Here is a 26,430-nt window from a genome sequence, read left to right as displayed (position 1 = left end):
TCAACCTCCCCTTCAAAACATACTGTCATTGTAATGCCTAGTCCAAATTCCCTTTATTTGCTTGCAAACTACTAACTCACCTTCATATTTGTTTTTCCATTTTCTTGAATGAGTTGTTCTCATCCCCAAAATCCATGTCTACCTTCCACACTGTTTCAGCCCCACATCAGAACTGAAAGCAAAAGTCCTGTTATGGGCTACCTAACCATGCCAATCCATCATGACCTGTTCTGCCAGCTTTCGCATGGGTCTCCACAATATTCTCCCGGGTCGATCCTCTGTGGTCCAGTTAAGTTGGTCTGCCATCACCTTATTCCACTTCCTAAAAATTGGTGAGCTAGTGTTTAGTTGGTAGCATTCTTTTTCTGGTTAGAAGGCTGTGTATGTAAACTCCACTTGAGGGCTTGAGCAAACAAATCAGGTTTGATAATCCAGTGTAGTACTGAGAAAGTGTTGCATTGTCAGAGAAATTTCTCTGTTTTGGATTAGACAGTAAACAAAAGCCCCATTTCCTCTTTCAAGTGATGAGTGCAAAAGATTCCATGGATGTTATTTGGAAAGAGAACAGGGGAATTAATAAATGTGCAGACTTGCTGCCTCAAAGCAGCAGTCACATCTTTTACACTAGAATATGAGTACATTTCACATGTAATTCATTCGCTGTAAGCTACTATGGAACATTCTAAAATAAAGGGCACTATATAAATGCAACTCTTTCTCTCAATGTTCAATTATAAATGAGAGTGGTGCCCAAAACTGGAAATTAGCTAATTTAGTATAATATCAGTTTTTAAAATAGGATAGGCTTTTTTTCCAGAAACCTACAGACAAAAATTTCTTATGGTATTGTATTAGAACGCATAATGAAACATGTAATGGTAAGCTGCGTATTAACAGTTATGTAATGGTAAGGATGAGTCAGCAAGGTTTGATAAAAGGGAGGTCATTCCAAATGAATACATATTTTTGAAAACAAGCAATCTATGGATGAGCTATATTTAAGGACTATTAAAAAACATTTGTACTGTTGATTTTAAAACTGAGATTTTCTCAGTATTTCTTAGGTTTTATTTTGGTGTGTAATTGGTGGCTACGTTTGTACCAAAGAACAGAAACTTATAGAAGATCAGTAATAATTTAACCATTGATAAAACTCAACAAAGTAGAGACTTAGTACAAGATACGGTTACACTAAACCAAAACCATGGTTAATGGGATCACTGTCAAACTCACTTAACAACTAGATAGTTAACTTTTAGTTTAAAAAAATCATAAGACATAGGAGCAAGATTAGGCTATTCAGCTCTATGTCCTGACTCACAATTGACTGTGGTATTAATACCCTAACTCCACTTTTCTGTCCAATCCCAAATCCTGTGATGGCCTTTGAGCCTCTGTCATAGATAATTGCAAAGATTTACAACCCTTTGAGTGTAGAAATTTACCCTTATCTCAGTCCTAAATGAAAGATCCCTTAATCTGAGACTGTGACCTCTAGTTCTAGACTTCTCTCAGCATCTATCCTGTAAAGTCATTAAGAATTTAATGTTTTCATGAGACCATCTCTCATTCTTCTATGTTCTCAGTTTCAAGATACTTAATCTTTCCACTAAGGACAACACCCTTATTCACAAGTCGGTCTTGTGAAATTTTAAAACAGTTTCTGTAAGACAAGTATGACCTTTCTTTAGTAAGGAGACCAAAATGATAAAATGCTTTTCTGATGTGGTCTCATGCAGTCATGTAATTGCAATGCTTCTTTTTTTATGTTTGTACTCTAATTGCTTTGTAATTAAGGGATACCATTTGCTTTCCAAATTGCTTGCTCTATCTGCATATTAACCTTTGGGCAAGTTTGAGAAGTGGTACCTTCAGGGTAACTTCAACCAGTGTAGGACTTCAACTTGTGTCATTAGTGTCCCTCCATATCACAAACCCATCCAGCTAAGCTAACTGATCCCAATGGCAGCCTGTTGCAAGAACTTTCATTTTGTGTAATGACCTCTTGTGTGAGTCCTTATCAAATACTTCTGAAGAACCCAAATACACTACGTGCACTGGTTTCCCATTATCCATCTTATTATTTGCAACCTAAGAAAACAGATTCTGCCTTTGTTATGAATGGCTGAATAACTTTATTAAGTTCTGTGTCCTTTCCTAACACATTCTGTACATTTCCAGCAGAATTGTTATTGTTATACACACACAATATTTTTCTGACTGCTTTATCATTTATCTCTTTCTGAACTTTCCCACATGTTCCCCATTCCACCCCTCAACTTGTTTCAAGCTTTAGCTATCGCACTAGTATTCAGTTGAACAGGAGTTTAAGTGGAGCAGAATAGTTCCCATTTTCGCTATTACTGGAGGCAGTGCCTTGTGAAACAAAACCCCTGCATTTCACAGCAACCTTTCAACTACAGATTTAACATTATTAATTGTTTGCCTCATGCCAATGGTTGAGTATTATGCACAGGAAGATAGTTGCAAACTTGTCTTTACTAAACAATGTCTTGGTGGGAGATCTACCTCACCCATTGATTGATAACCTTCTCTTGCTAGGGCTTGTAAGGGAAGTGATTGGTTATGCAGAGCAGTATTCACTAAATATTAACAAAAGTAATGTAACAGATATTCTAAGAAACCAGCTGGATGAAGTAGAGAGCCTTTTCTTGTTCATTACACCTGGAGTCTTTTTCAAGATGTGAGCATACAAGGATGTAAACATTTGGAAATTTCTACTGTAGAGAGTTGTAAATGTTGATGCATTTAAGTCAGTACCAGACAGATTCTTGAATGTTCCAGGAATAAAAGAATATGTGCAGGAAGGTGTATCTGATTTACAGGGGCAGCCATGCTTTTATTAAATTGTGGACTAGGTCTGAGGGGCCACATGGTCAATTCAGTTGCTATTTCTTATTCCTTCGTCTAATTAAGTTTTTATAACAGCCTTCTCCATTTGACCTGCCAGCTTAAAAAAAAGTGTACAGATCCAGGATCTTTCTGTTCCTGCATATCAATTACAATTATGCAATTTAGTTTCCATTGCTTCTTTTCTTTACTCTTATGAACCACAGTTCTCTGCATTCATTTAATCTGCCACATGACCATTCGTTTCACCAGCCTTTCTATGTCCTGCTGTTTGTTTTAATCTATTTATTCATTTGCGACATTTGAGTTTTGTATCATCTGCAATTTTTGAAACTATACCCTATTTACTTAAGTCTAGGTTATTAGCATTTATCCATTAGAGCAGCAGTCCCAACATCTGACATGCAGCAATGCACACATGCTTCAGTATGATCAAAACCATCCTCAGCATTGCTATCTACAACTGTCATTTTGCCAATCTTGTAAATAACGCTGCCAGTGTTCCTTTGATGCCATGAGTTTGAACTTTTCTAACAAATCTATTTGGCAATGTTTTCTCAGACTTTTTTTAAGTCCATATGCAGAACACCACTAAATTATCCTCGTTCACTTTTGCTGTTAAGTCAAGTTAGTCAAACACATTTTTTCTTTTTTAAGGAATCACTGCTGGCTTTCAATTATGAACCCATACTTTTTCAAATGACAATTAAGTTAGAGACAACAAAATGCACCCACCTCCCAAACCCAACCAATCACATTCAGCTCACTTGCCTGTTTTACCTCTCTCACCTTTTTTGAACAAGGGTGTAACATTGGATTGGAAGATTGTTTCCAGAGCCTCTGATGTTTCCACCCTTGTTTTCTCAGTGACCTTGGACACATTCCAGCCAGACTGGGTAACTTTTCTATTGCTAATCTTTTAAATGCAACTTTCTCAATTCATTTTTATCACAACCAGTTAGCCTGAGTGGAACATTTTGAGAACATCATTGGCATGGCATACAAGGAAGTATCAATGCATGTTGTTTTATAATGAGTTCTGCAAAAGGCATTGTTTGAACAAGTGAAGGTGTGTGGAATTGAGGTAATTTTGTGACAGGGAGTCCAAAGATGTGCAGGTCAGGTGAATTGGCCATGCCAGATTGCCCATAGTGTTAGGTGAATTAGTCGGAGGGAAAATGGGTCTGGGTGGGTTATTCTTCAGAGGGTCAGTGTGGACTGGTTGGGCCGAAGGGCCTGTTTCCACACTGTAGGAATCTAATCTAATCTAATCTAATTTAATTAGTAATTAGTTCAGCACTATGTGATGTCTTTTGGAGGAAAGCAAATAAATTCTGAAGAGATCTGGGAAGCGTTGTTTCCCAGGGATCTGTACTAGGATCTTTTTGCATTTATATCAATGATTTGGAGGAAGACATGTAGGATATCAAAGAGCACAAGTAGAAACAGTGTGTTCCAAAGGGACATTGGCTAACTATACAGACCAATCTGCAACAGGCTCACGGGAAACGTTCAGCAGGTCCGGCAGCATCTGTGGAGAGAAATCAGAGTTAACTTTTCAGGTCAAGTGACTCTTCCTCAGAACCTGAAACATTAACTGATTTCTCTCCATAGATGCTGCCAGTCCTGCTGAGCTTTTCCAAAAATTTCTATTTTGTTTCTGATTTAGAGCATCTACAGTTCTTTTAATTTTTTTATGCAGCAGATTCAGTGTTGAGACACTGTAATATCATCTATCAAAGAAACAGTGGCCACATATTTACAAGATTAGCAAAGCAACAGTTGTAGCCAGCAACACTGAGGATGGCTTTTGCTCATTCTGAAGGAGAGATAAAAAATCAGGGTTAACTTTTCAAGACTGTGATTGTACATCAGAAGATAAAATTGAATCTCTGTCTTATTGCTGGGAAACAAGGAACTGTGGAGGAACAATGGTTTGAATGTTCAAGTGCAGCAATCATGAAGAATTGGTGCACAGGTATGAAAATGTTAATGGAATGTTGGACTTGTTCTCATGGAAGTGCAGGATATTAAAGGGAAGACAGTCATGCTTGAGTTGTATAGACGTTCAAAAGCAACTGTTTCGTGTCCACCATGCCAGGAAGAATTATAACCTTTTAAGGAGCTTGAACACAAATTCACTGGAATGAGATTGGATTTAGAGGATTAAGTTATGAAGGAAGGTTACATAATTTATATTATTTAGAGTTTGAAAGGGAGTAGGGGATGTGATCAGATTGAGGTGTTTAAAATGATAAGAGCATTCCATTGGGTTGACAGAACAGCTGAAACCAAAGCACCCACACAACATGAGGGTATATCCACACAGCACGTGGACTCAAGAAGGCAACTCACCACCGCCCCCTCTAGGGGAATTAGGGGTCGGCCTGGCCCTAGCGAGCACTGCTCACAGACTTTAAATGTTCCTTGTCTAAATCTTAAAACCAGGACAGTGAAAATGTGGAAATTCTCAAAGGGGTGATGATTGGAAGGAGCGATTGAGGGATGGCTGGGGTCAGGTTAAAGCTATGCTTGGTCGAAACTTGTCCCCTGGATAAATGAAGAATTTATTCAAGGGTGGTGGTGTACTCCTTCAGTGAAGATGAAATGCGGTGATTTTAATGGGCTTCAGGATAGAGTCCATGTGATGGACTGGAGCTGCTGATGTCGCCAGGTGAAGTTATCTGCATAGCGCAAATCCGCATGATCTCCTTCAACAAATGTTCCTGTGAAGTGGCGGGACGCTTCACTCAACGGAAGCCGTTTCTTAAATGCAGCCGTCTGTTTATTGTAAAAGGGAAAGGTTCCCTCTACCTCTTAATTCGTGTCCTGTCAGTCACCGGGATCGGTGCGCCAATTTCCCGAGTCTTGCAGCAGAACTTCTGAAAGCCACAAAGCTCCTTCGTATTTTAACCCCATTCCAGGAGAACGAATTTCTGTCAGAAATAACGAACGCCACGTCGAAGGCCAGAACCCTCCATCTCACCTTGTTGCAGGGTCTCAGCACAGGGACCTAAGACAACCGTAAAAGTTCGTTCTTTTCATTGTAATTTTCGGCGTATTAATCGTCGAGCTACAGTTATGAAATGAAGAGCTTCCTCGGATTTCGGGTTTTGAACAGATTCTGACCTGATTCACCAATGGTTGAGTCTCCAAGCTTTCATTTGAAGCGAGAGATATGGGGGAGGATCTCACTGAATAAATTTTAATCCCCGATTTTTTTTGCTATGAAAGCCAAGAGGACACTCGGGCGATTTGATTTTGACCTGGCCAAACAATCTGGGCCAGGGCTGCACTGAGTCGTGTGTTTCTTTCGCAGTTAGAAGTTACTACTGTCCGATTGACAGAGCCTGGACGTATTGGAAGATTCAGCTGACCGTCTTTACAGACTGCGGTGTTCACTCTGAAGTCAAATTGCAGCGATGGTTGGAGACAGCATTAATTACCACCAACAGAAAGTGGGGAGGAGGATTTAACAAGGACTGATTTATCACTAATTGGTGGGGGGGGGGGGGGGGGTGGATTTGAAATAAAAACAACTGGAATGTAAACAGTTGACACTGAAAACTTCCAAGTTTTGTTTTACAATGGGAGTTGTATCCCGTGGATGAAATTTTGTTGAAAAGTGGTTTATTTTAGTGTTTCTGACTCTCCCCTAACATGTGTTTGAATGTTTATAAATGGACCGAGTGGTCTCCGTCTGTGTCCAGTCCATGTTGGTTTAGCAACGCCAGAAGCGTGAAACCGACGATGGTGGTTTTGGAGTGGAAGGAGCAGCCAGGCGCTTTCATAATCCTTTCTTTCACCGCCCGTAGTTTCCCCACTCGGACCTCCCAACAGTTTCGCCATTCAGAGTATTTCTGACAACATTGTGTGTTTGTTTACTGTATCGATGACAGTGAAAGAAATTTCCATCCCATACCATACAGAATAACTTCTACAACCAGAGATAAGAACTATTGCTGTAATCACAATACTAATTTGCAACTCTCTCGGCCACTATTACACCCCGAGTTAGTAGTTATTGTTGTAAGCACAAAACATATCACAAATATTACAATTCGTCAGGAATTATTGTTGTAAACACAACGTCTATTGCAACTCTCAGTAAATATTACAACCCAAGGGAATAACTTATTGTAATCACAATGGATACTACAACTCAGTAAATATTCCAACAGTAGATATTACAACCCAAGGCAATAATTATTGTTGTTATCACGTTGCATAACTCTCCAAATAATTATTAATTCGTCAGGATTTTTTGTTGTAAACACAATGCACATTAGAACTCTCAGTAAATATTACAAACCAAACTTGTAATTATTGTAATCCTAATATATTCTACAACTCAGTAAACAGTATAATCCAAAGTAATAATTATTGTTGTAATTACATTGTATATTATAACTGTGAATCACCATTACAACCCCAGTCAGCAACTATTATTGGAATCATAATACACCTGTAAACGTTAGACTTTCCGTAAGCATTACCTTCAACCATTGAAGGAATTGGTAATTCTTCAGGATTTCGGGCAGAAGACTAAAAAAAAGGGTGCTAATGACAGAGAAAAGTGCAAGGACGAAAGCCTTTTTTTTAGTTAGCAGGATCTGTCAAAATCTGACATGAACCATGATAAAATGGAATGAGACTAACTGTCTATTACTGACGGGCCGAATCTCCTCCTCCTGTACAGTAACCATTCTGTGAGTCCACACTGGTGTTGGCTATAATAATAGGAAGAACCCGATTGTTTTAAGCTCAAAGTTTCCCCATCAGCAATTCGTCGGCGTGGGGAGTTGGGTTTAAGTAGCTGTGGGTCACTGCTTCGCCCTTTGCTACTCACTCACCCGAGTGTCCCTTTGGTTCCTGGAACTATCCGATCTCCTACAAAACGGGGTGAGTGCTCCTAGCGGTGCAAGCTCCTCGACATACCCGAGACTGGCTACAAGGCACTGCGCCCTTGCCACTGGACGGCGAGTCTTGCAATGTTCGTATCCACAAATGCAACCGAATAAAATTGTAAATAGAAAATTATTTATTTTTTTTAAATACAATTTACAATCGCACATTAACGAGGGCAGAAGTGTGAAACGGCCGCGGACAAGAAATCACAGAATCTGGAATCGCGCTTCACTGGTGTGACTTTTTGTAAACGTTTCAGCGAAATTCAATCGGAGTAAAATAAGACCCTGGCACATTTAAGGCGTTTAATAATGGGTTAAGCAAATCGAGGGGGACCAAGAATTGTTGGCACTGGACAGAATACCTGACCCGTCTAGGCACATCTGTCCAAACACAATTTGGCCCCTTTTTACTGGAAGGATTTACACTGATTGAAAAATTAGCTGCAAATATAGATAATTTTCTCCCCATCTGAATTGTCCTGGAGTTAAACAGATTTAAAATTGCACTTGTGCTTCTCTGCTGGTTTGCTGCTCAGTTGGAGGATCAATCCTGGAACCATTTAGCCGCCTTCAAATTGGAACAAAAACTGTGCAAATTTGCAAGTTCACTGCAGTCACTGGTTCAGCTCGAGAGCCCAGACTTGCTGCGGCCAACCCGTCCGTCCTTTCACTTTCTTGTCGCTGCTTCTGGCCGAGCCGTTTACAGGTTCATTCTGGTTCAAATAGAGCATAAGGTTTAATGTCGATGAGCACAGGAGTCCCGGAGGTGGAAACACACACAGTTATATGCAATCGATTCTGTTCTCTAAAATCACACATTTGAGGGGGGGAGTAACAGAAGGCTATATTGATAGGACAAAAATAGAAATTGCTGGAGAAGCTCCCAGGCCTGGAGCAAGCAATTCTGGAAAAGAGTCAATGGACTCGAAATGTTAACTCTGCTTTCTTTCCGATGGTGCTGCTAGACCTGTTGAGTTCCTCCAGCAATTTATCATTTTGTTTCAAATGTTCAGCATCCGCTTTCCGTTAATTTTGCGCTATAACGATGGGGTTAAATGAAGCGAGCGTAGTATTGATGTATTGGGCCGAACCGTCTTCTCGGTGTCGTAAATTCCCTGACCTCTCTCGTTAACTACATCGAAAATACCTTCTCTCTCCGCGACTGCCTCACGGGCCATGTCTCAGTGAAGGAGGCGGAGGGTGTAGGCGCTCCACAAAGCAAGATTCGGTTCAGCGTTAATTTAAAACTGTAGCAGATAAAAATACAAACGGAATTCTTGGTCTACTTGGAAACTGCGTTTGAAATTAGATCACACAGGGTCGGAAAATGTAACAAATAGAACACCTCGTGAAGATCTAATCACGCTTCACAAAATTACTTTTGGAAAGTTGCAATCATCATATCAACCAGCCTGTTATTAAACATACAGGACTCTTTACCTGGACATTTCCAACTGTTTTCTGTTGGTTTATAGTTTTACATTTTTAATTAATTGGATGAATGGTCCTGTTCAGGAACTCTTGATCCCGGTTTGCTGGCGTTCCTGATGGTTTGTCTTTGTTGCAACGAAAATAGAACAACGAATGGAATTGTACCTGAAAACATTAAAATTCGAACCCCCCCCCCCCCCAAATAATCCACAATTTCGCGACCCAAATCTAATGGTTGTTGATTTAAATTTCGGAATGAAGAGCACATATTCAGATGAAAATACCAAATAGTGCGTAGTCAATTCGGTTGTTTTGTCTCGACTGGGGGGAGGTTAATTAAAATTTAGCTTAGTTGTAACGTTGCCTATACCGCCAATAGATTCAACACGTTGTACTTTTATTTTCGTGGGAGATCAACAAATCAGTTTAGAATAGAGTTTTGAACCAGGACAATCCCAGTCTGGACGTTTTTGGTGAATACGGTTTGTTCAATTAGAGTGTTAGTCAAAGGGAGAGAAATTAGTCCCGATTTCATTCGAAGTGTTCCTTTTGTTTTGTAATTATTGAGCTATCCGCCAAATATTCCAGGTATTTGATCAGGACTGATTCCTGCTTCCCGATTGAGGTCGCGCCCCAATTTCGGATCTTTACTGAAAGCGTTTAGATGTTAAATTTACCCCAGACTGTTCTAGCTCCCTTCTTGAGGGAGCGAGACAGGCAGTGGGTACAAACAAAACACTGGGTTTAAGGTTCCAACATCGACACCTTTCATTTGTGATTTTATCTTAAAAGTGCGCATTTGATGCAAAATAGTTCGTTTTTTTTTTCAAAGACAAAAGTATCTCAAGCGTCTATTGCTTAAAACTCTGCGCCACCAAGAGTCAACATCCCAGGCTCTGGGTGGATTTTCCATTGTTTACACACTCTCTCCGCTTTTGTAAAGTGTGTTCTTACCGTTTCCCGTTTGCGTTTCACTTCCTTGCTGTCCGTTTTCTTCAAGTCTGCCTTGAAAGCCTCCGCCTCTCCGACCTGAGTGTCCTTGGACAGGGTGTCCATCAGATAGGCGATATAACTGGTGGCCAGCCGCAGAGTTTTGATTTTCGACAGTTTGGTGTCCGCCGGTACATTGGGAATGCACTCCCGGAGCTCGGCGAACGCGCTGTTGATGCTCTCGGTCCGGCGTCTCTCCTTCTTCGGGACCGAGACCGCTCGGCGTCTCGCCGCTGCCCGCTCCGGGACACCTTCAAAGCGGCCCGGCTCCGCACCCATCCCGTTAATCCCAATCTCGGTGCTGTAGGAGGGCTGTGTGGAGTATTCGGGAGACATCTCCGCCTGGTTGAGCACCCAGCTCTGGAAGAAAGGATGGTCCTGGTGACAGCGATTGGTGGGGCCGAATGGAAAAGCTTCGTGCATTAAAGCGGGATGTTGGAAACTCCCCACCAGGCTCATGATCCTCAACTCGATTCACTTCGGGATAAGAGCAATTTTTAACCAAACCGCAGCTCTTCAAACTGCTTTTACCTGACCCGAGGGAACCTCATCTCCTCGAGGGGAAGTTTACATCCCCCCCTCCTTTCCCAGCAGCGCTTTCCCCCAACTCTTCCCAATTTCCCTGGGATGACAGCCTGACATTCGAATCTCCCTTTGGCCAATGTACAACCTACTGCTCCTGCTCCCCTTAGAACCGCCGACGCACTTAACCCTTCTCATTCTGTCAGTGCCCAGCTTTATAAAATGTATTGTCGGAACGAAGCCAATAGGATCACGGGCGACCGGGGGGAGGAGACTCGAATTCTCCCTTTAGACAGTTGGATAGGGTTTCAAATCGTTCAGACACACGCGGGTCGAGAGGGAGCAGGTAATGACAGCTATATTAAACAGCAACACCTAAAGGAATTGAAGTTCTGAGTTATAAATCATCTTATTCTAACTTCAATCATCTCCCCTTCCATTGTGAATGATTACCAATAGATGTATAAACCCAACAGGAATACGTAAAATTAATGCAGAACTCGGCCAGGTTCCACACACCGCCGAGTAGGGGTCTAGAGTGCACTGGCAACCTTTAAAATAGTATTTGGATGAGCACTTGAGATGTTATAATATAATATGGGCCTAGGGCAGGAAAGTGAGACTGATATAGATCTAGAGTAGTTTTGTTGATACAGACCTGATGGGCTGAATGGTCTCTTCTGTACTCCTGGTGCTATTGATGCATATGCATAAAGATCACTTCTCTGCAGGAACACAGGGATAGGAACAGGAATAGGACCTTCAGCCTCTCAAAGCTGGTCTGCTATACAGTATGATCTTGGCAGATTTGATTGTGGTCTTAACTCTACTGTCCTATCTCCACCACACCCCCATTCCATCAAAAATCCATTTAACTTTGTTGTGATTATTTTCAATGACCCAGCCCTGAGCAGTCTAATCATTGTAAGGTAATTAATATGGTGTCTATACTATATTCTAATACTATAGCTATGTTCCTTCTATAATTTGAACACCAACTCCACTGTTGTGTTCCATTATTGCAGTAAGGTGCTCACTACATTATGCCAATGGTTCAGTGACTGTTACAGAACAAAATACATGTTTTAAGCCACATCATAGAAGCATGATGTTGATTGAGGGTAAATATTGACCAGAACTCTCCGGACACCTGTCTTGTTTTTCAACATAGTATCATATGATCTTCTCCATCCTGCTAACAGGAGAGACAAGACTCCAACTTAATATATTATCTGAAAAGGCAGAGCAGCACTCACTCAATATCTACCCTCTGGCGCTGCACATTTCCTCAGTATTCCTCCTGCAATGAGGCAGTGTTTCCTCAATGCTGGCCTCCTGACAATGCTGCACTACCTCAATACTGAACGTCTGCTCCCCCAGTTCTGACCTCCTACGGTGCAAAGTTCCCTCAGTAATTATTCAGCAATTGTGCAGCATTCCCACTGGAATATTAGCATGGATTTTGTTCTCAGGCCCTGCAGTGGGACTTGAAACCACTGACTTAGATACAGGATGAGTCTCAGGTATCAAAGTATTTGATCAATGAGTAGTTTTGAGAAATGTATTGAACAAGAAAAGAGGCAGAAATATTTATGGGGATATTCAGATTAATAAAGAAAACATTTAAATACAGCATTTCACTTCTATAGCCTATCATTACTATTATTGCATTTAATCTGGTGCAGTATATTTCTAGTATCATAGAATCATGGAAATTGCAATAAGATCAAAGGCCTCTTAATCAAATTAACAAAGAAATGGCAGAGATGCTCGGTTCTTATGTAGCCTTTGCCTTTAAAGAGAATGTGGGAGTTGTACCATGAGATGGTGTTTGATATGTAAAATAGTTGACATTGCATATAATTCTCAAAAGGAAATTAACTTCAAAAGTTAGTGGTCTTTAGCACAGCAGGATCACAGAGCCAGGTGGCAGGTGTCTATGTTACAAAGGCAGTTTGAGAATGAACATTTCATCAGTTTTTCCACTCTATTTGTTAAAAATAGGAACTAACTGGATGACAGCAAATTCTGAAACAGTGCTAGAGAAAGAAAAAAGATTAGAAATTATGCCAGATATTCTCTTGCATTAGATGGGACAGAATTGAGGTTGTGCCAACCTCTCCATGACTGTCTTTCCCTTTTCTCCCCTGACCATGACATGGGAGCACAACAAGGTGCTAGAGCTGAGGTCATTGGCATATTTTCCTCCCATTTATTCCAATTAAGAAGATTAAATTCAGGAAGGATGTTCTTGATGATGGGGAAGTTCACAACTAGGGGTCACAGTCACCTAAGGGGTAGGCCTTTTAACAATAGATACAGCAGACATTTCGTCACAGACACAGTGGTGAGCTTGTGAAATTCTCTGCCCCAGCAAACCTGTTGAGGCCAAAACATTGAAAAAGGAAGGGATCAAAGGATATGGGGAGAAAGTGGGAACAGATGACTGAGATGATTAGCCATGATCATGTTGAATGGCAGAGTAGGCTCAAAGGGCCAAATGGCCTACTCCTGCTCCTATATTCTATGTTTGAGTATTGAGTCATCCTAACATCACAGCCATAATGGTGCTGTGGTTTGGGAATAAAGGTTAAGGGACTTCCTTGCTGCCTACATATGCACTGGTCTGTTCACTGCAACCTGTGATAAAAATCTCCACTGGCATACCTAATGAAAGGAAGATGGATGTAGTTGTTGGAAGGTGATTATCTCAGCCTCAGAACATAACTGTAGAAATTTCTACAATCTGTATCTGAGGTTTATACATCCCCAGCCATGTCAACAATAACCATCCCTCCATCAAAAGTGGTGATGCAGTATTCATCTCTGTCCTCAGATAGTGAATTAATACCCCAACAACATTTAGGCTTGGGTTGATAAGTGGCAATAAGAACTTACATTTATATAGTACCCAAATGTACCATATTACTTTTCTGGAACATGAGAGTACCCTGAGCTGCTGCATCACTGCCTGATTCAGGAATTGCCCCGTCTCGGATCGTAAGTCCCTACAACAGATAGCTGAGAAGATCATCGGGTCTCTCTTCCCTCCAATAGAGACATTTACACCACATACTGCATCCAAAAGGCTAACAGCATTGTGGAAGACCTCACACACCCCTCACTCAAACTCTTCTCCCTCCTGCCATCTGGCAGAAGATACTGGACCATTCAGTCTCTCAAGGATAGACTGTGCAACAGTTTCTTCCCCCAAGCTATCAGGCTCCTTAACACAGTATGATTGGACTCTTTCCCTTCTGGAATTCTTTTCATGACTTCAAGTTGCTGCTAGAAAAATGTCTATTATTTATCATTCTTCTGTTACACTGTAGCTTACGTGTTTTGCATTTCTTATGCACTTTATGCCATGTATGAATGTGTAGCTTGTGCTGTCCATGTAGCAACCTCAGCCCTAGAGGAACGCTGTCTCGTTTGTACTGTATCTGCTGTATATGATAGAAATGACAAATAAAAAGCTACTCTCAAAAAAAAATATGAATTTACTACAATTGTTGTAAAATAGAATAACGGTATTTGACTTTACTCATTTAACTTTAAAATCTGAGAATTCCATGGACTAAAAGTGCTTTAACAAAGGACGCTGCTGACCTAAAATGGCTGCTGTGATCATCTGACAAGCTCAGATCACCTGCATAAGAATTACCATTTCAGTCAGAATGAATCAAACTCAGTGAGGTGTCAAAGCATTTGCAATGCTTGTTTTACTCATACCTGCATAATGACATATTGGAGGTTAAAGATTACTAATAGAGTTCAGTTTGTAAAAGGCAACAGAGCTACACTTGAAGCTACAGCTTCTCTTTCTCTCCAACCCTTAATATCCCTCAAGCTCAGAAACTGGCCAATGTAAAGCAATTTTTAACAATTCACTGAGAGTGAAACAAGACTCAGGACTTTTCATTCTCACAGCCCAATGGAGTCTTAAGAACTGTAACATAGAACATACAGCACAGTACAGAACTTTTATTACTGTAGTGCTGGAAGGATGGAACCAAGCTCTGACGTTATTGAACTCTGTTGCGTCCGCAACTGCGTTTACATTTACCTTTCTGACGATATTAGAAACCTCACTTCTTCTATTTTGTAAACTTATCTCCCCGGGTTTGAAAGTGTATTGTGTTTTTTACAAATAACAGTAATCCATAGTATTAATAGTAATTGTACTCCATTGTTGTTAACTCAAAAAAAGTTGGTTGAGTTTGTGACAACTTTGAGTTGGCTTACCTTTATTTTTGATCTGGTTAACTAAGTTTAATTAAAATGTTTTACCTACATATGAAAAAGGGAAAAAAAGTTCCGCATTTTAAGGAAGGAAGTCATGACCTTCATCACCCTGGTATTTGAGGAGTTTAGTCCATGATGAACCATATAGACCGTAGGGGTGTTCTCCGAATGGAAAGAAGCAACTACAGGATGTTTAACCTGAGGGTTCCCACACCTCAGATAAGGGGAAGAGGTTGAGAAGGTGAGTCATTCATGCTCAATCACCATCGGAATTGAACCCAAATTGTTAATGTTTGACTTTGCATTACAGGCCAGTAATCCAGCCAACTGAGCCCAGGTGTATCCTACACACATTATGTAGATCAAATTCACCTGACCAATTACTGCCCCATCAGTCTATCTTGATTATCAGTAACATGATGGAGGCTGTATTCAACAGTGCTGAAAAGTGTGCTGCTGGAAAAGCACAGCAAATCAGGCAGCATCCAAGGAGCAGGAGAATCAACATTTCGGGCATAAGCCCTTCATTAGGAATGTGATGACAAAGGTCTTATGCCAGAAACATTGATTATCCTGCTCCTCGGATACTGTCTGACCTGCTGTACTTTTCCAGTGCTACACGTTACAATGCTGACTCTCCAGCATCCTTCCTTTCTCATATTCAACAGTGCTATCAAGCTGCACTTGCTCTGCAATAACTTGCTCAGTGGTGCCCAGTTTGGGCTCAACCAGTGCCACTCAGTCCTTGACATCATTAAAACCTTGGTTCAAACATAGCCAAAACAGCTGAACTCCAGTGGCAAGGCTAGAGTGACTGAGTTTGCATTTGAGTTTGATTTATTGTTGTCACGCATACCAAGATATAGTGAAAAGTGTTGCTTTGCATGCTATACAGGCAGATCACACCAGACAAAGAGCATCAGAGTAGCTGAACAGAGTGCAGAATACAGTATTATGCAGAAAAGGTGCAGAGAGAGAGATCAACATTAAATTTGAGAGGTCAATTCAAAAGTCTGAAACAGGTGGAAGACTTATTTAATCTGTTTGTATGTGTATTCAAATGTTTATAGCTTCTGCGTGTGAGGAGAGGGCAGGAGAGAGTATCACCAGGATTATGTTGGTTGCTTTCCCAAGGCAGGAGGAAGTATAGGTCAAATCAATGGATGAAAGGATGATTTGCGTGATGGATGGGCTGTGTTCATAATTCTCTGTGTAGTTTCTTATAGTCTTGGGAAGAGCAGCTGTGATACACTCAGATAAGATACTTTTAATGGTGAATCTATTAAAAAAATTGCTAAGAGTCTTTGTGTACATGTTACATTTCCTTAGCCTCCTGAGGAAGTAGCAACATTGTTGTCCTTTCTTGACTGTCACATCGACATGGGTGGACCAGGACAGATTGTGGGTGATTGTCACTCCCAGAAATGTAATGTTGTCAACCATCTCCACTTCAGCAGCATTGATGAAGACAGGGCCTCCAATCTGCTTCCTGAAGTCAATGACAATCTCTTCCATTTTACTGACCTTGATGAAAAGATTATGTCCTTACGCCATGCTGCTAAGCACTCAATCTCTTTCCTATATTCTGTCTCTCTGTCTCGTCATTGTTTAAGATCTGACCTACAACTGTGTTGCCGTCAACGAACTTGTGAATGGAGTTGGCATGGAATTTGGCCACACAGTTGTGAGTACATAAGGAGTATAATACAGGGCTGAGTACACCATTTTGTGGGGCAAAACTATTGATGATTATGGTGGGGGAGGTGTTGTCACTTATTCTTATTGATTGTAGTTTGTGGGTATCAGTTACTGAGGGGGGTGCTGAAACCTAGGTCTTGGAGTTTTGAGATGGCTTGTTTAGAATTATTGTCAAAGTTAAAATTACACAAAACCAGGTTATAGGCCAACAGCTTTATTTGGAAGTATTCACTTTCAGACCATTGCTCCTTCTTCAGGTAGCTGTAGTGTTGAAGGCAGAGTTGTAGTCAATAAGTTGGAGCCTGATGTAGGTATTCTTGTAATCCAGATGTTCCAGGGATGAGTGTAGGGCCAGGGAAATTACGTCAGCCATGGACCTGTTGCACATATAAATGAATTGCAATGGGTCAAGGCAGTTTGGTAGGCTGGAGTTGATGTGAACAATGACTAACCCCTTGAAGCACTTCATAATAATAATGGTCAGAGCCATCAGGTGGTAGCAATTGCGACACGCTGCATGATATTTCTTTGATAACAGGATGATGGTGGTCTTTTGGAAGCAGGTGGTGACTTCAGACTGCAGTAAGGAGAGGTTGAAGAATGTTTGTGAATACCCCCATCAGCTGGTCTACACAGGATCTGAGTGCATGGCCAGGGACTCCATCAGGGCCAGTTGCTTTCCGTGGGTTCACTCTCAAGAAGAGCGATCTAATGCCTGTGGCAGTGACCAGGCATATAGGCGCATCCAAGGCTGTTGGGTTAAGTGACATCGTTTCACTGACCTTCTGTTCAAAGTGAGCATAGAATGCATTGAGCCTATCAGACATATTGTTGTCTGTGATTCTGTTTGACTTTGTTCTGTAGCCCATTATGTCATGTAGGCCTTGCTTCAAATGAAGTGTGTATGTGTGATTAGTCTGGCTCTCAAGCTTAGTTTGGTATTGCCTCCTAGCATCTCTGATGACTTTACAAAGGTCGTTAACATCAAGACTGCATTTGACTGCAGTAGTCTCCAGCATCATGGATATCAGTCTTCAGCCAATTTGGTTCACTCCAAGCTATATCAAAAATAAAACTGTTCAAGGCGCTGGGCAGTGTAAAGGCTATGGGCCCTGACAACATTTTATTTTATTTATAAAATTCCCTACAGTGTAGAAACAGGCTCTTCGGCCCAACCAGTCCACACACCGACCCTCCGAAGAATAACCCACCCAGACCCACTTCCCCCTGAATGATGTACCTAACACTATGGGCAACTTACCATGGCCAATTTACCTGACCTGCGCATCTTTGGACTGTGGGAGGAAACCCACACAAACCCAGGGAGAATGTGCAAACTCCACACAGACAGTCACCCGAAGCTGGAATTGAACCTGGGACCCTTGTGCTATGAGGCAGCAGTGCTAACCACTGAGCCACAGTCTGGCAATATTGCGAAAAACATATGATCCAGAATTTGCTGCTCCCCTACCAAGGTCTTCCAGTACAGTTAAAACATTGCCGTCTCTCCAGCTATGTGGCCAATTGCCCAGCTGTGTCCTGTAAATAAAAAGTAGGACAAATCCAATTCAGCAAATTATGACCCAGTCAGTCTACACTTGGTCATCAACAAAGTGGTGGAAGATGTCATCAACAGTGCTATCAAGCAATACCTACTCAGTAATAACCTGCTTAGCAATGTCCAGTTTGGGCTCTACCAGGGACATTCAGCTCCTGATCTCATTACAGTTTGGTTCAAACATGGACAGAAGAGCTGAGTTCCAGAGGTGAGGTGAGAGTGACAGCTCTTGACATCAAAGTTACATTCAACAAAATGTGGCATCAAGGTGTCCTAGCAAAACTGGAATCATTGGGTATTGGGGGTAAACACTCCACTGGTTGGGGTCATAGTTTTGGGGGTCAGTAATCTCAGCTCCAGGACATCTCTGCAGGTGTTCCTCAGGGTAGCAGCTGAACCTTCTTCAGCTGCTTCATCAATGACCTTCTTTCCATCCTCAGGTCAGAAGTGGGGGTGTTCACTGATGATTGCATAATGTTGAGCACCATTTGCAACTCCTCAGACAGTGAAGCATCCATGTTCAAATGCAACAAGCTCAGGACAATATCCAGGTTTGGGCTGATGAGTGGCAAGTAACACACACCAAACAAATTCTAGGCAATGACCATCAACAGTAAGGGACAATCTGACTGGCCCCTTGATATTCACAGAATCCTCCGCGATCAACATCGTTAGGGATACCATGACCTATTTGGACGTATTCTCAGTGGTTCACTTGGGGGCTTGTGTGGTGTAATTATAGTATGGTAGTATACCTACCTCTAACCCAGGTTCAAGTCCCATCTGCTTTAGAGATGTGTTATAACTGCTCTGAGCAAGAATGATTAAGGGTAATCTCTAACTGAAACCCTGTGGCTTTCTAATACAAAGGGGAAAATTGGAATCTAAACTCACAAAGCTTAATTAATGTGTTCCGAGGTTCAGAGCAGACTTTCCAGCGGATCGGAGCTGGCGTTTTATTTCATTCTGGTAGGTTTGTAAAGTCACTCAATCCCCACATTCCCTTCCAAGGTTTCTGCTGCACACTTGAACCCCTTATCGAGCCCCTACCCAGGCAGAACCCTGCTATTCTTGGAATTTTATAAGTATGAAAGGAAACATCATTTTAATAAATATTTGCGAAAGATAAGCTGTCCGCCAAACATCACTTTATGCAATGTAATCCATCTTATTACCGTATAATTTTATCTCGATTTTAATTTTAAAACTGACGAATTTCTTAAAGATACGAAAGGCCAATTTAGTGTTGGAGCAGATTTGGTCCATAATTATTCCATATTGCCAATTTGATGCATTTACTTTTTCATAAAAGAATGATACAGATATCGATAATAATATGCTGATGTAGAAATACTGTATAGCCAAGAACGGGAGAAGTTATAGCGAAAAAGGCGACTGGAAAAACTGATCTCCCCTGGAATAGGATTGGTTCCAGGATGCATATGAATCGACAATATTCCCCCATTGCGGAGAGCGGGGTTGCATTTATTCAACAGACAGCGATCGAGAAAGTGGCCAGTCCTTGCCAAGTTGACAGACATGTTCACAAAATGAAAGTCCATGGAAGCTCAGTGACGGTAGCAGTGCGATTTCAGAATTAGGGCGGAGCGTGAGACTGGATCACAGCTGTATAGCGTTGGCCCTGCATGGGGTCCGTATTAGGTGCCCTGTCCCTTTTGATATTACCTGAAGACATGGACTACTGTGCACATGGCATCATTTCAAAGTTTCCAAATGACATGAAAGTAATAAAAATGTGTAGATAGCAGATGGTGAAAAGATAGAGAAAGGCTGGTGAAATAAAAGACTCGTGGCAGATGATGTTTAGCACCAAGTGTGAGGTGGCGCACTTTGTTCAGAGAAATAAGAACAACATGATACAATTTAGTGGGAGCGAGAGCAGAGTGACTTTCGGGTTTATACTCAGAAAAGTAGAAATCATAAATAGGTGCTGGAGTAGCCCATTTGGCTCTTTGAGCCTGCACCACCATTCAATATGATCACGGCTGATCATGCAATCTCAGTGTCGCATTCCCGCCCTCTCTCCATGCCCTTGATCCCCCGAGCTGCAAGAGTCCAGCTCCCTTTTGAAATTATGTGATGAACTGGACCCCATCAGATTTCTGTGCGAGAGAATTCCACATGTTCACAACTTTCAGAGTGAAGAAATTCTTCCTCATCTCAGTCCTGAATGGCTTCCCCGTTATGCTTAGACTGTGATCCTTAGTTCTGGACTTTCCCAACATCGGGAACATTCTTCTGCATCTAGCCTGTTCAGTCACAATGGGATTTTATATGTTTGCTTGAGATTCCCTCCCCCAAATCCTTCTAAATTCCAGCGAATACAAGCCCAGTCAATCCAGTCTTTCTTGGTATGTCAGTCCTGCCATCCCAATCTGATGAACCTTACAAAGCTATTTCAGAAACAAAAACAGAAATTGCTGGGAAAGCTCAGCAGGTCTGGCAGCATCGGTGGAGAGACGTTAGAGTTAACTTTTTGGATGGAGTGGCCACTGCTTTCTCTCCACAGATGACGTCAGGCCTGCTGAGCTTTTCCAGCAATTTCTGTTTTTGTTTCTGATTTACCTCAGTTCTTTCCGTTTTTACCAATCCACTTAGCCGATGAGTGCAGCTCCAACAAAACTCTACCAGCTTGCTCCCATCCAGGTCAAAGTAGCCACTAGATTTAGGCCACATTCACCAACACACGCTACCTCCACCACCAATACACAGTGGAAATAGTATGTACCCCTACAAGATGTACTGCAGTAGCTCAACAAGGCTCCTCAACAGAACCTTCCAAATCCATGGCCACTCCCATCTAGAAGGACAAGGGCAGCAGATACATGGGAACACCGTTACCTGCAAGTTCCCCTTCAAGTCACTCACCGTCCTGACTGGGGGACGTATCGCTAATCCTTCACTGTGATGGTGCTGACATCACATGGACTGCAGTAGCTCATGAGGCAACTCACCACCACCACCTCAAGGGCAATTAGGATGGGCAATAAATACTGGCCTAGTTAGTCACGCCCACACTCTCTGAACGAATAAAACGGAATTTGAAGGTCAGGGAGAAGATTGACAACATATTAAAATTGTGATTTTTACGTTTTATTAATAAAGCTCTGGATTGCAAATGTAAGGCATTTGCGTTAACCATTTGCAAAACGTCAAATTGTGTTCAGTTCTGAGCATAACACTTTGGGATGTCAAAGTCTTAGAGAAGGATTGGAAGGAATGTATGAGAATGGTACTAGATGTGAGGAACTGCAGTTTCGTACAATTGGATGGCTCGCCTCAGAGCAGAGGTGTTAGGGGAGGTTTGGCGAGATGTTCTTCACCAGTTTACAGAGGAAGAGGAAGGGGAGAAGTTTCCCGTGGTGGAAGGAGGATAGATAGTGGCAGATTGAAAATGTTTTGTGCAACTGAGTAATGACGATCTAGAATGAGCTGCCTGATAGGACGGTGGAAGCAGCTCCAATAACGACTGGCAAAGAGAATTGGAATAACACTCAAAGGGGGAGTAATGCAAGGCTTAGCAGAAAGCTTGGCGCAGGGCGGTAAATAGAAAGTTCTTTCAAAGAGCCGTCACAGCTATGGTGGGCAGAATGACCCCCAGTTTGTGCCATTATCTGTGACAGCGAAAGGTTCTACGTACCAGACCTCACTTTAAGGGCTGAGAGTTGTCAGAGTTCCTTTTAACAGCTTCCGTCAAGGGAAATGTTATTGGGGGGGGGGGGGGGAAGATAAATAATGTTCAGCTGATACATTGATTCGTCGTTGTCTGCGCTCCAGTATTCCTCTCACCAGGTCTCCGTGTTACAAACTGCCGGTAGGAAGTGACTTTCCCTCCTCGTTGAAAACAAGTTAGACACGCACGCATTCGGCAGCCAATATTCCTGCATATTGATTTCCGATCCAATTATAAAACTGGAAACTGGTTTAGGCCACAGTTCATCTCTTCACTTCATTCATTAGGGCTTGCAAATGCGATTCAGTGCCTGATTTCACTTGTGTCCTGCAGATTTATTAGTTGTGAAATCCTGGGCGATTTCAGGCGCGGGTGGGTTTTTTTTATAGGGTTATAAATGCGAACAGTGATATACTATGGAAAGGCCGGGAGAGTACTATGCGGAGGTGGGCTCACTGGCCTCCTGCAGGGCTCTGTCACTTTATCATCCCAAGTGTTGTGGGTGGGAGGTATGGAACCACTTGAACTCGTGTGAGAAACTCGCCAGTGACTGAATGAAGAGGGGGAAATCCCATTCTTCAGCACACGGATGAAGCCCTGCCCACTAACTACTAATGTTCAATTTCCCAAGATTTCAGACCGCACCCCTGAGTGGAGGAGTTGGGAAGATGTACAAGATGTTGGTGAGACCTCTTCTGGTGTTTTATGTCCAGTTCTGGTCTCCCTGTTATGGGAAGGATAATGTTAAACTGGAGAGGGTTCCGAAGAGATTTACCAGGATGTTGCCATGAATGGAGGGTTTGAATTATAAGGAGAGGCTGGAAGCGGGGGACTTTTCTCACTGGAAGCAGGAAGTTGAATGGTGACCTCATACAGGTTTATAAAATCATGAGGGGTATAGACAAGATGAATGACAGGTGTATTTTCCATAGGATGGGGGATTTGGGGGCATTTTTTTAAGGTCAGAAGAGAATAATTTACTAAAGATATGGACATTTCCTACAGGGTGGTTCTTGCGTGGAATGAACTTCCAGAAGAAATGTTGTATGTGGCTACAGTTACAACATTTAAAGGTATTTGGATAAGTACGTGAATAAGAAATGTTTGGAAGGATGTAGGCCAGGAGCAGGCAGATGGGGCTAGTTGAGTTTGGGATTATTGTCTGCGTGGGCTGGTTGGACCATTTGGTTTGTTTCCGTGCTGCATAACTATGTCTCTGCTTCTTCACAGATGTTGCCAGACCTTCTCCAGCACTTTCTGTGTTTTCTTTTAAATTCAGATTTCCAGTATCCGCCGTAGGCTTTGTTTTTATTTCATAGAATCCCTACATGGTGAAAAAAGGCCATTTGGCCCAAGTCCACTCCAATCCTCCAAAGAGTATCTCACCCAGACCCATTTTCTATGGGAATATATATGCAACTAACCTACACACCCCTGTACGCTATGGGCGATTTAGCATAGCCCATTCACCTATACTGCACGTCTTTGGACAGTGGGAGGAAACCGGCGCAAACCCATGCAATCACGGGGAGAATATGCAATCCCCCACACAGTCCCCTGAGGCTGGAATCGACCCGGGTGTCTGGTGCTGTAAGGCAGCAGGGCTAACCACTGAGCCACCTTGCCACCCAACCTGTGCTAACCATTTACTGCTTGTGCTAAAATATTGTCCAAGAGTCAAAAACACCACACACAAAAAAAAACCCTATAGATCTGCGGATGCTGGAAGCCTGAAACCAAAACAGAAATTGCCGGGAATTCTCAGCAGGTTTGGCAGCATCTGTGGAGATAAATCAGAGTTAATGTTTCAAGTCAAGTGACCCTTCTTCAGAACCAGCAGCCACAACCCCCACACCGGATTCAGGGGACAATGTTGTTTTAATTTCCCTGAGGGAGGGATGTGCGGAAAGGTGGATGAAGTAGGATACTTGGATGCGGAGTGGGGTATTCAGTTACGGGGCGTGCGGTATTTTGGAGGGAGAGGAGCATTCCTTTCGGGGTGGGTTATGCGGATGGGGCCTGGGATATTTGTATGGGGAACGGAGTTTTTTGAATGGGGAAGTGGAAACTTCGGAGGGCAGCGCAGTAGTAGGAGAGGGAGTGGGTAATTTGGATGGGGAATGGAGTTTTTTTGAATGGGGAAGTGTATTTGGACGAGGTGTATTTGGATGGGGAGGTGTGATATCTGGAGATGGAGGGTGTATTTGAATGGGAGTGGAGTATTCTGATGGGATGGGGTATTTGGATGAGATAGTGGATTATCTGAATCACTAAGTGGGGTATTTGGTTGGGGAAGCGGAGAATTCGGAGGGCAGTGAGGTTTTCGAATGGAATAGTAGGTATTTGGATGAGGGAGTGAGGTATTTTGATGGGGAGGAGGCATTTGGATATTGTCACGGGAACCGTGTAAAAGTTTAAAATGTATATTATAAATCGGATTAACGTTTTGTCATGCATTTGTTGAATTATGATAACAGATTGACTTTCAGATTTCACCATGGGTTTGAACCTTGCTTTTACATACCTCGGTGGGGGGTATAAAGGAGCACAGCCCGCTGCACACTGGCGCTGCTGGCTTTTGGCACACACATGCAGAGGGTAAGTGCTCACTTAGTATCGGTCTTCCCTTCAGAAATACATGGTCCTGTGTTCAATTCTCAGTCCGAGAGGCGAGCGCAGTAAAAACGAAATTCGCGCGGCATGGAGGGATTAGATGCTTTGGTATACAGTATACCTCCTGTTGGAGGAGCCAGTGTTGGACTGGAGTGGAGTAAGTTTAAAGTCACATAACATCAGGTTATAGTCCAACAGGTTTATTTGGAAACACGAGCTTTCGGAGCTGATGTTGGAGCGGCGCTCCGAAAGCTACTGCTTCCAAATAAACCAGTTGGACTATAACCTGGTGTTGTGTGACTTTTAACTTATGTGATTTTTAACAGTATACACCCTGTCCTCAATATTTAACCCTGTTATCCCGGCTATTGGTAAATCTACTCTGCACCACCTCCAAGGCCAAGAGGGAAGTTGAGGGATTGGAATAGTGTTGTCATGTCTGATTGAGCTGGAATAGCCCCCGGGGAGTCAGTAACTTTTCCTCCGGGTCCCCTGCTCCTCCTCATGCGGCGCTGGGAGAGATGCCTGCAGGAAACACGCTCCCAATCGCTCATCTGAAGCTTTAGAAATCAGACCGTTTGCCAATTGGGAAAGTTTTCGACTGCAACAGAGGTGTGGGGAATGAATTACCAGGAACTGGAGCACTCAGAGGCGGCTGGACTTTTCCAGAGTCAGCAATATTCCGAGACAGAATATAACTTTCTCCCACTGAGCCGGGAAGCTCACTAATTGAAGCTGACGATGATCTCTCTCTCTCTTTCTCTCTCCCTCTCTCTCGACTTCTACATCCCACGTCTGTGTAGGCGGAAGCTGCCAGGGATCAGATGGCACGGATAGATCTTGGTCAATGGGCGCTCTGGGATAGACTGACCATCTTGCAGTAAGTCGGGATTTTCTTTTTTACGTGCTCTCGTTGATGTGGAATTTTAAGTGCTATAAGATACGGCGGCGACACTTTAAAAAACTCCTGTGCCTGGCCTTAGAACGCTATTGGAATATTCCGCTGGCTGTAACTGGGTCGAGAACATTAGCGCCCACTTTCAATCCTACTGAAAAATCCTTAGGAGCAGCAATGCGGTAGAATTGGTCGCTATTTCACTTGTTGAAAGCGAGCATCAGTCCCAAAATTAACGGTTCTTTCAGTCTCAAACGACATAACTGATTGTGCTCCACAGTCTAACGTGCTATAATCATTGGAGCAGTTAAAAAGGTTAGTAGACATATGGTAAAAACATCGAAATGTGACACAATTTGAAGCAAAAATCTGAGTTTGGGAATATTTAAAAATAAAAACTTTCTTATAAGTACAGAGAGAAACATTTTAGACTTTTAAAACACAGGACCTCATGAAAACCAAGGAACCCATGGACCCAGGAATGAGGGCAAGTTACAGTCAGAGAGTCACAAAGATGTACATCACGGAAACAGACCCTTCGGTCCAACTCGTCCATGCTGACCAGATATCCCAGCCCAATCTAGTCCCACCTAGCCCATAACGCTCCAAACCCTTCCTATTCATATACCCATCCAGATGCCCTTTAAGTGTTGCAATTGTACAAGCCTCCATTCAAAATGTATTTGAGATTGTAATTTCATCAGGCTGACTGTCTGCTGTGACTTGGAATCTCCATGGTAACTTCAGAAAAACTGTGCACTTGGAGAGGGATGAAAACAGGAGGCTGGATATAGAAAGTCCAGATATGTCTTGAATAATAACACATCCCAGGCGAATGTAAAATAAATCCTTTCAATGCATCCCCCTACAGATTACATCCAATCCAAACCAAACAAACTGTGCTTCTAACCTAAATCCACATCATTGCCAAATAAGAAGCTTTAACCTAAATAAAGGGGCAAGGGTCTGCAGAGGGGATAGGCACCCTTACAGAGCAAAATCA

General features: G+C 42.3%; 1 protein-coding gene across 1 annotated transcript; it reads right to left on the bottom strand.

Annotated features, from left to right (window-relative positions):
• Positions 1–7,897: 7,897 nt before the first annotated feature.
• On the bottom strand, positions 7,898–11,291 carry LOC122556889 (heart- and neural crest derivatives-expressed protein 2-like). The gene is made up of 2 exons (XM_043704148.1): positions 10,167–11,291; positions 7,898–8,494 (listed from the first exon to the last, which is right to left on the bottom strand). The coding sequence occupies exons 1-2, from the start codon at positions 10,659–10,661 to the stop codon at positions 8,396–8,398; spliced, it is 594 nt and encodes a 197-aa protein (XP_043560083.1). The 5' UTR covers positions 10,662–11,291; the 3' UTR covers positions 7,898–8,395.
• Between the last annotated feature and the right edge of the window lie 15,139 nt (positions 11,292–26,430).

The sequence above is a fragment of the Chiloscyllium plagiosum genome, chromosome 14 (genome assembly GCF_004010195.1).
Source record: "Chiloscyllium plagiosum isolate BGI_BamShark_2017 chromosome 14, ASM401019v2, whole genome shotgun sequence".
NCBI lineage: Eukaryota > Metazoa > Chordata > Chondrichthyes > Orectolobiformes > Hemiscylliidae > Chiloscyllium > Chiloscyllium plagiosum.
The sequence above is the reverse complement of the archived record's forward strand: the minus strand, read 5'-3'. Positions and strand labels throughout refer to the sequence as shown.

Bases quoted from the DNA above. Each gene is read 5' to 3' on its own strand.
- LOC122556889 (XM_043704148.1), bottom strand. From the start codon at position 10,661: ATGAGCCTGGTGGGGAGTTTCCAACATCCCGCTTTAATGCACGAAGCT. The intron at 8,495-10,166 runs GTAAGAACACAC...TATTTGAACCAG, and splicing joins TGAAACGCAAACGGGAAACG to AATGAACCTGTAAACGGCTC.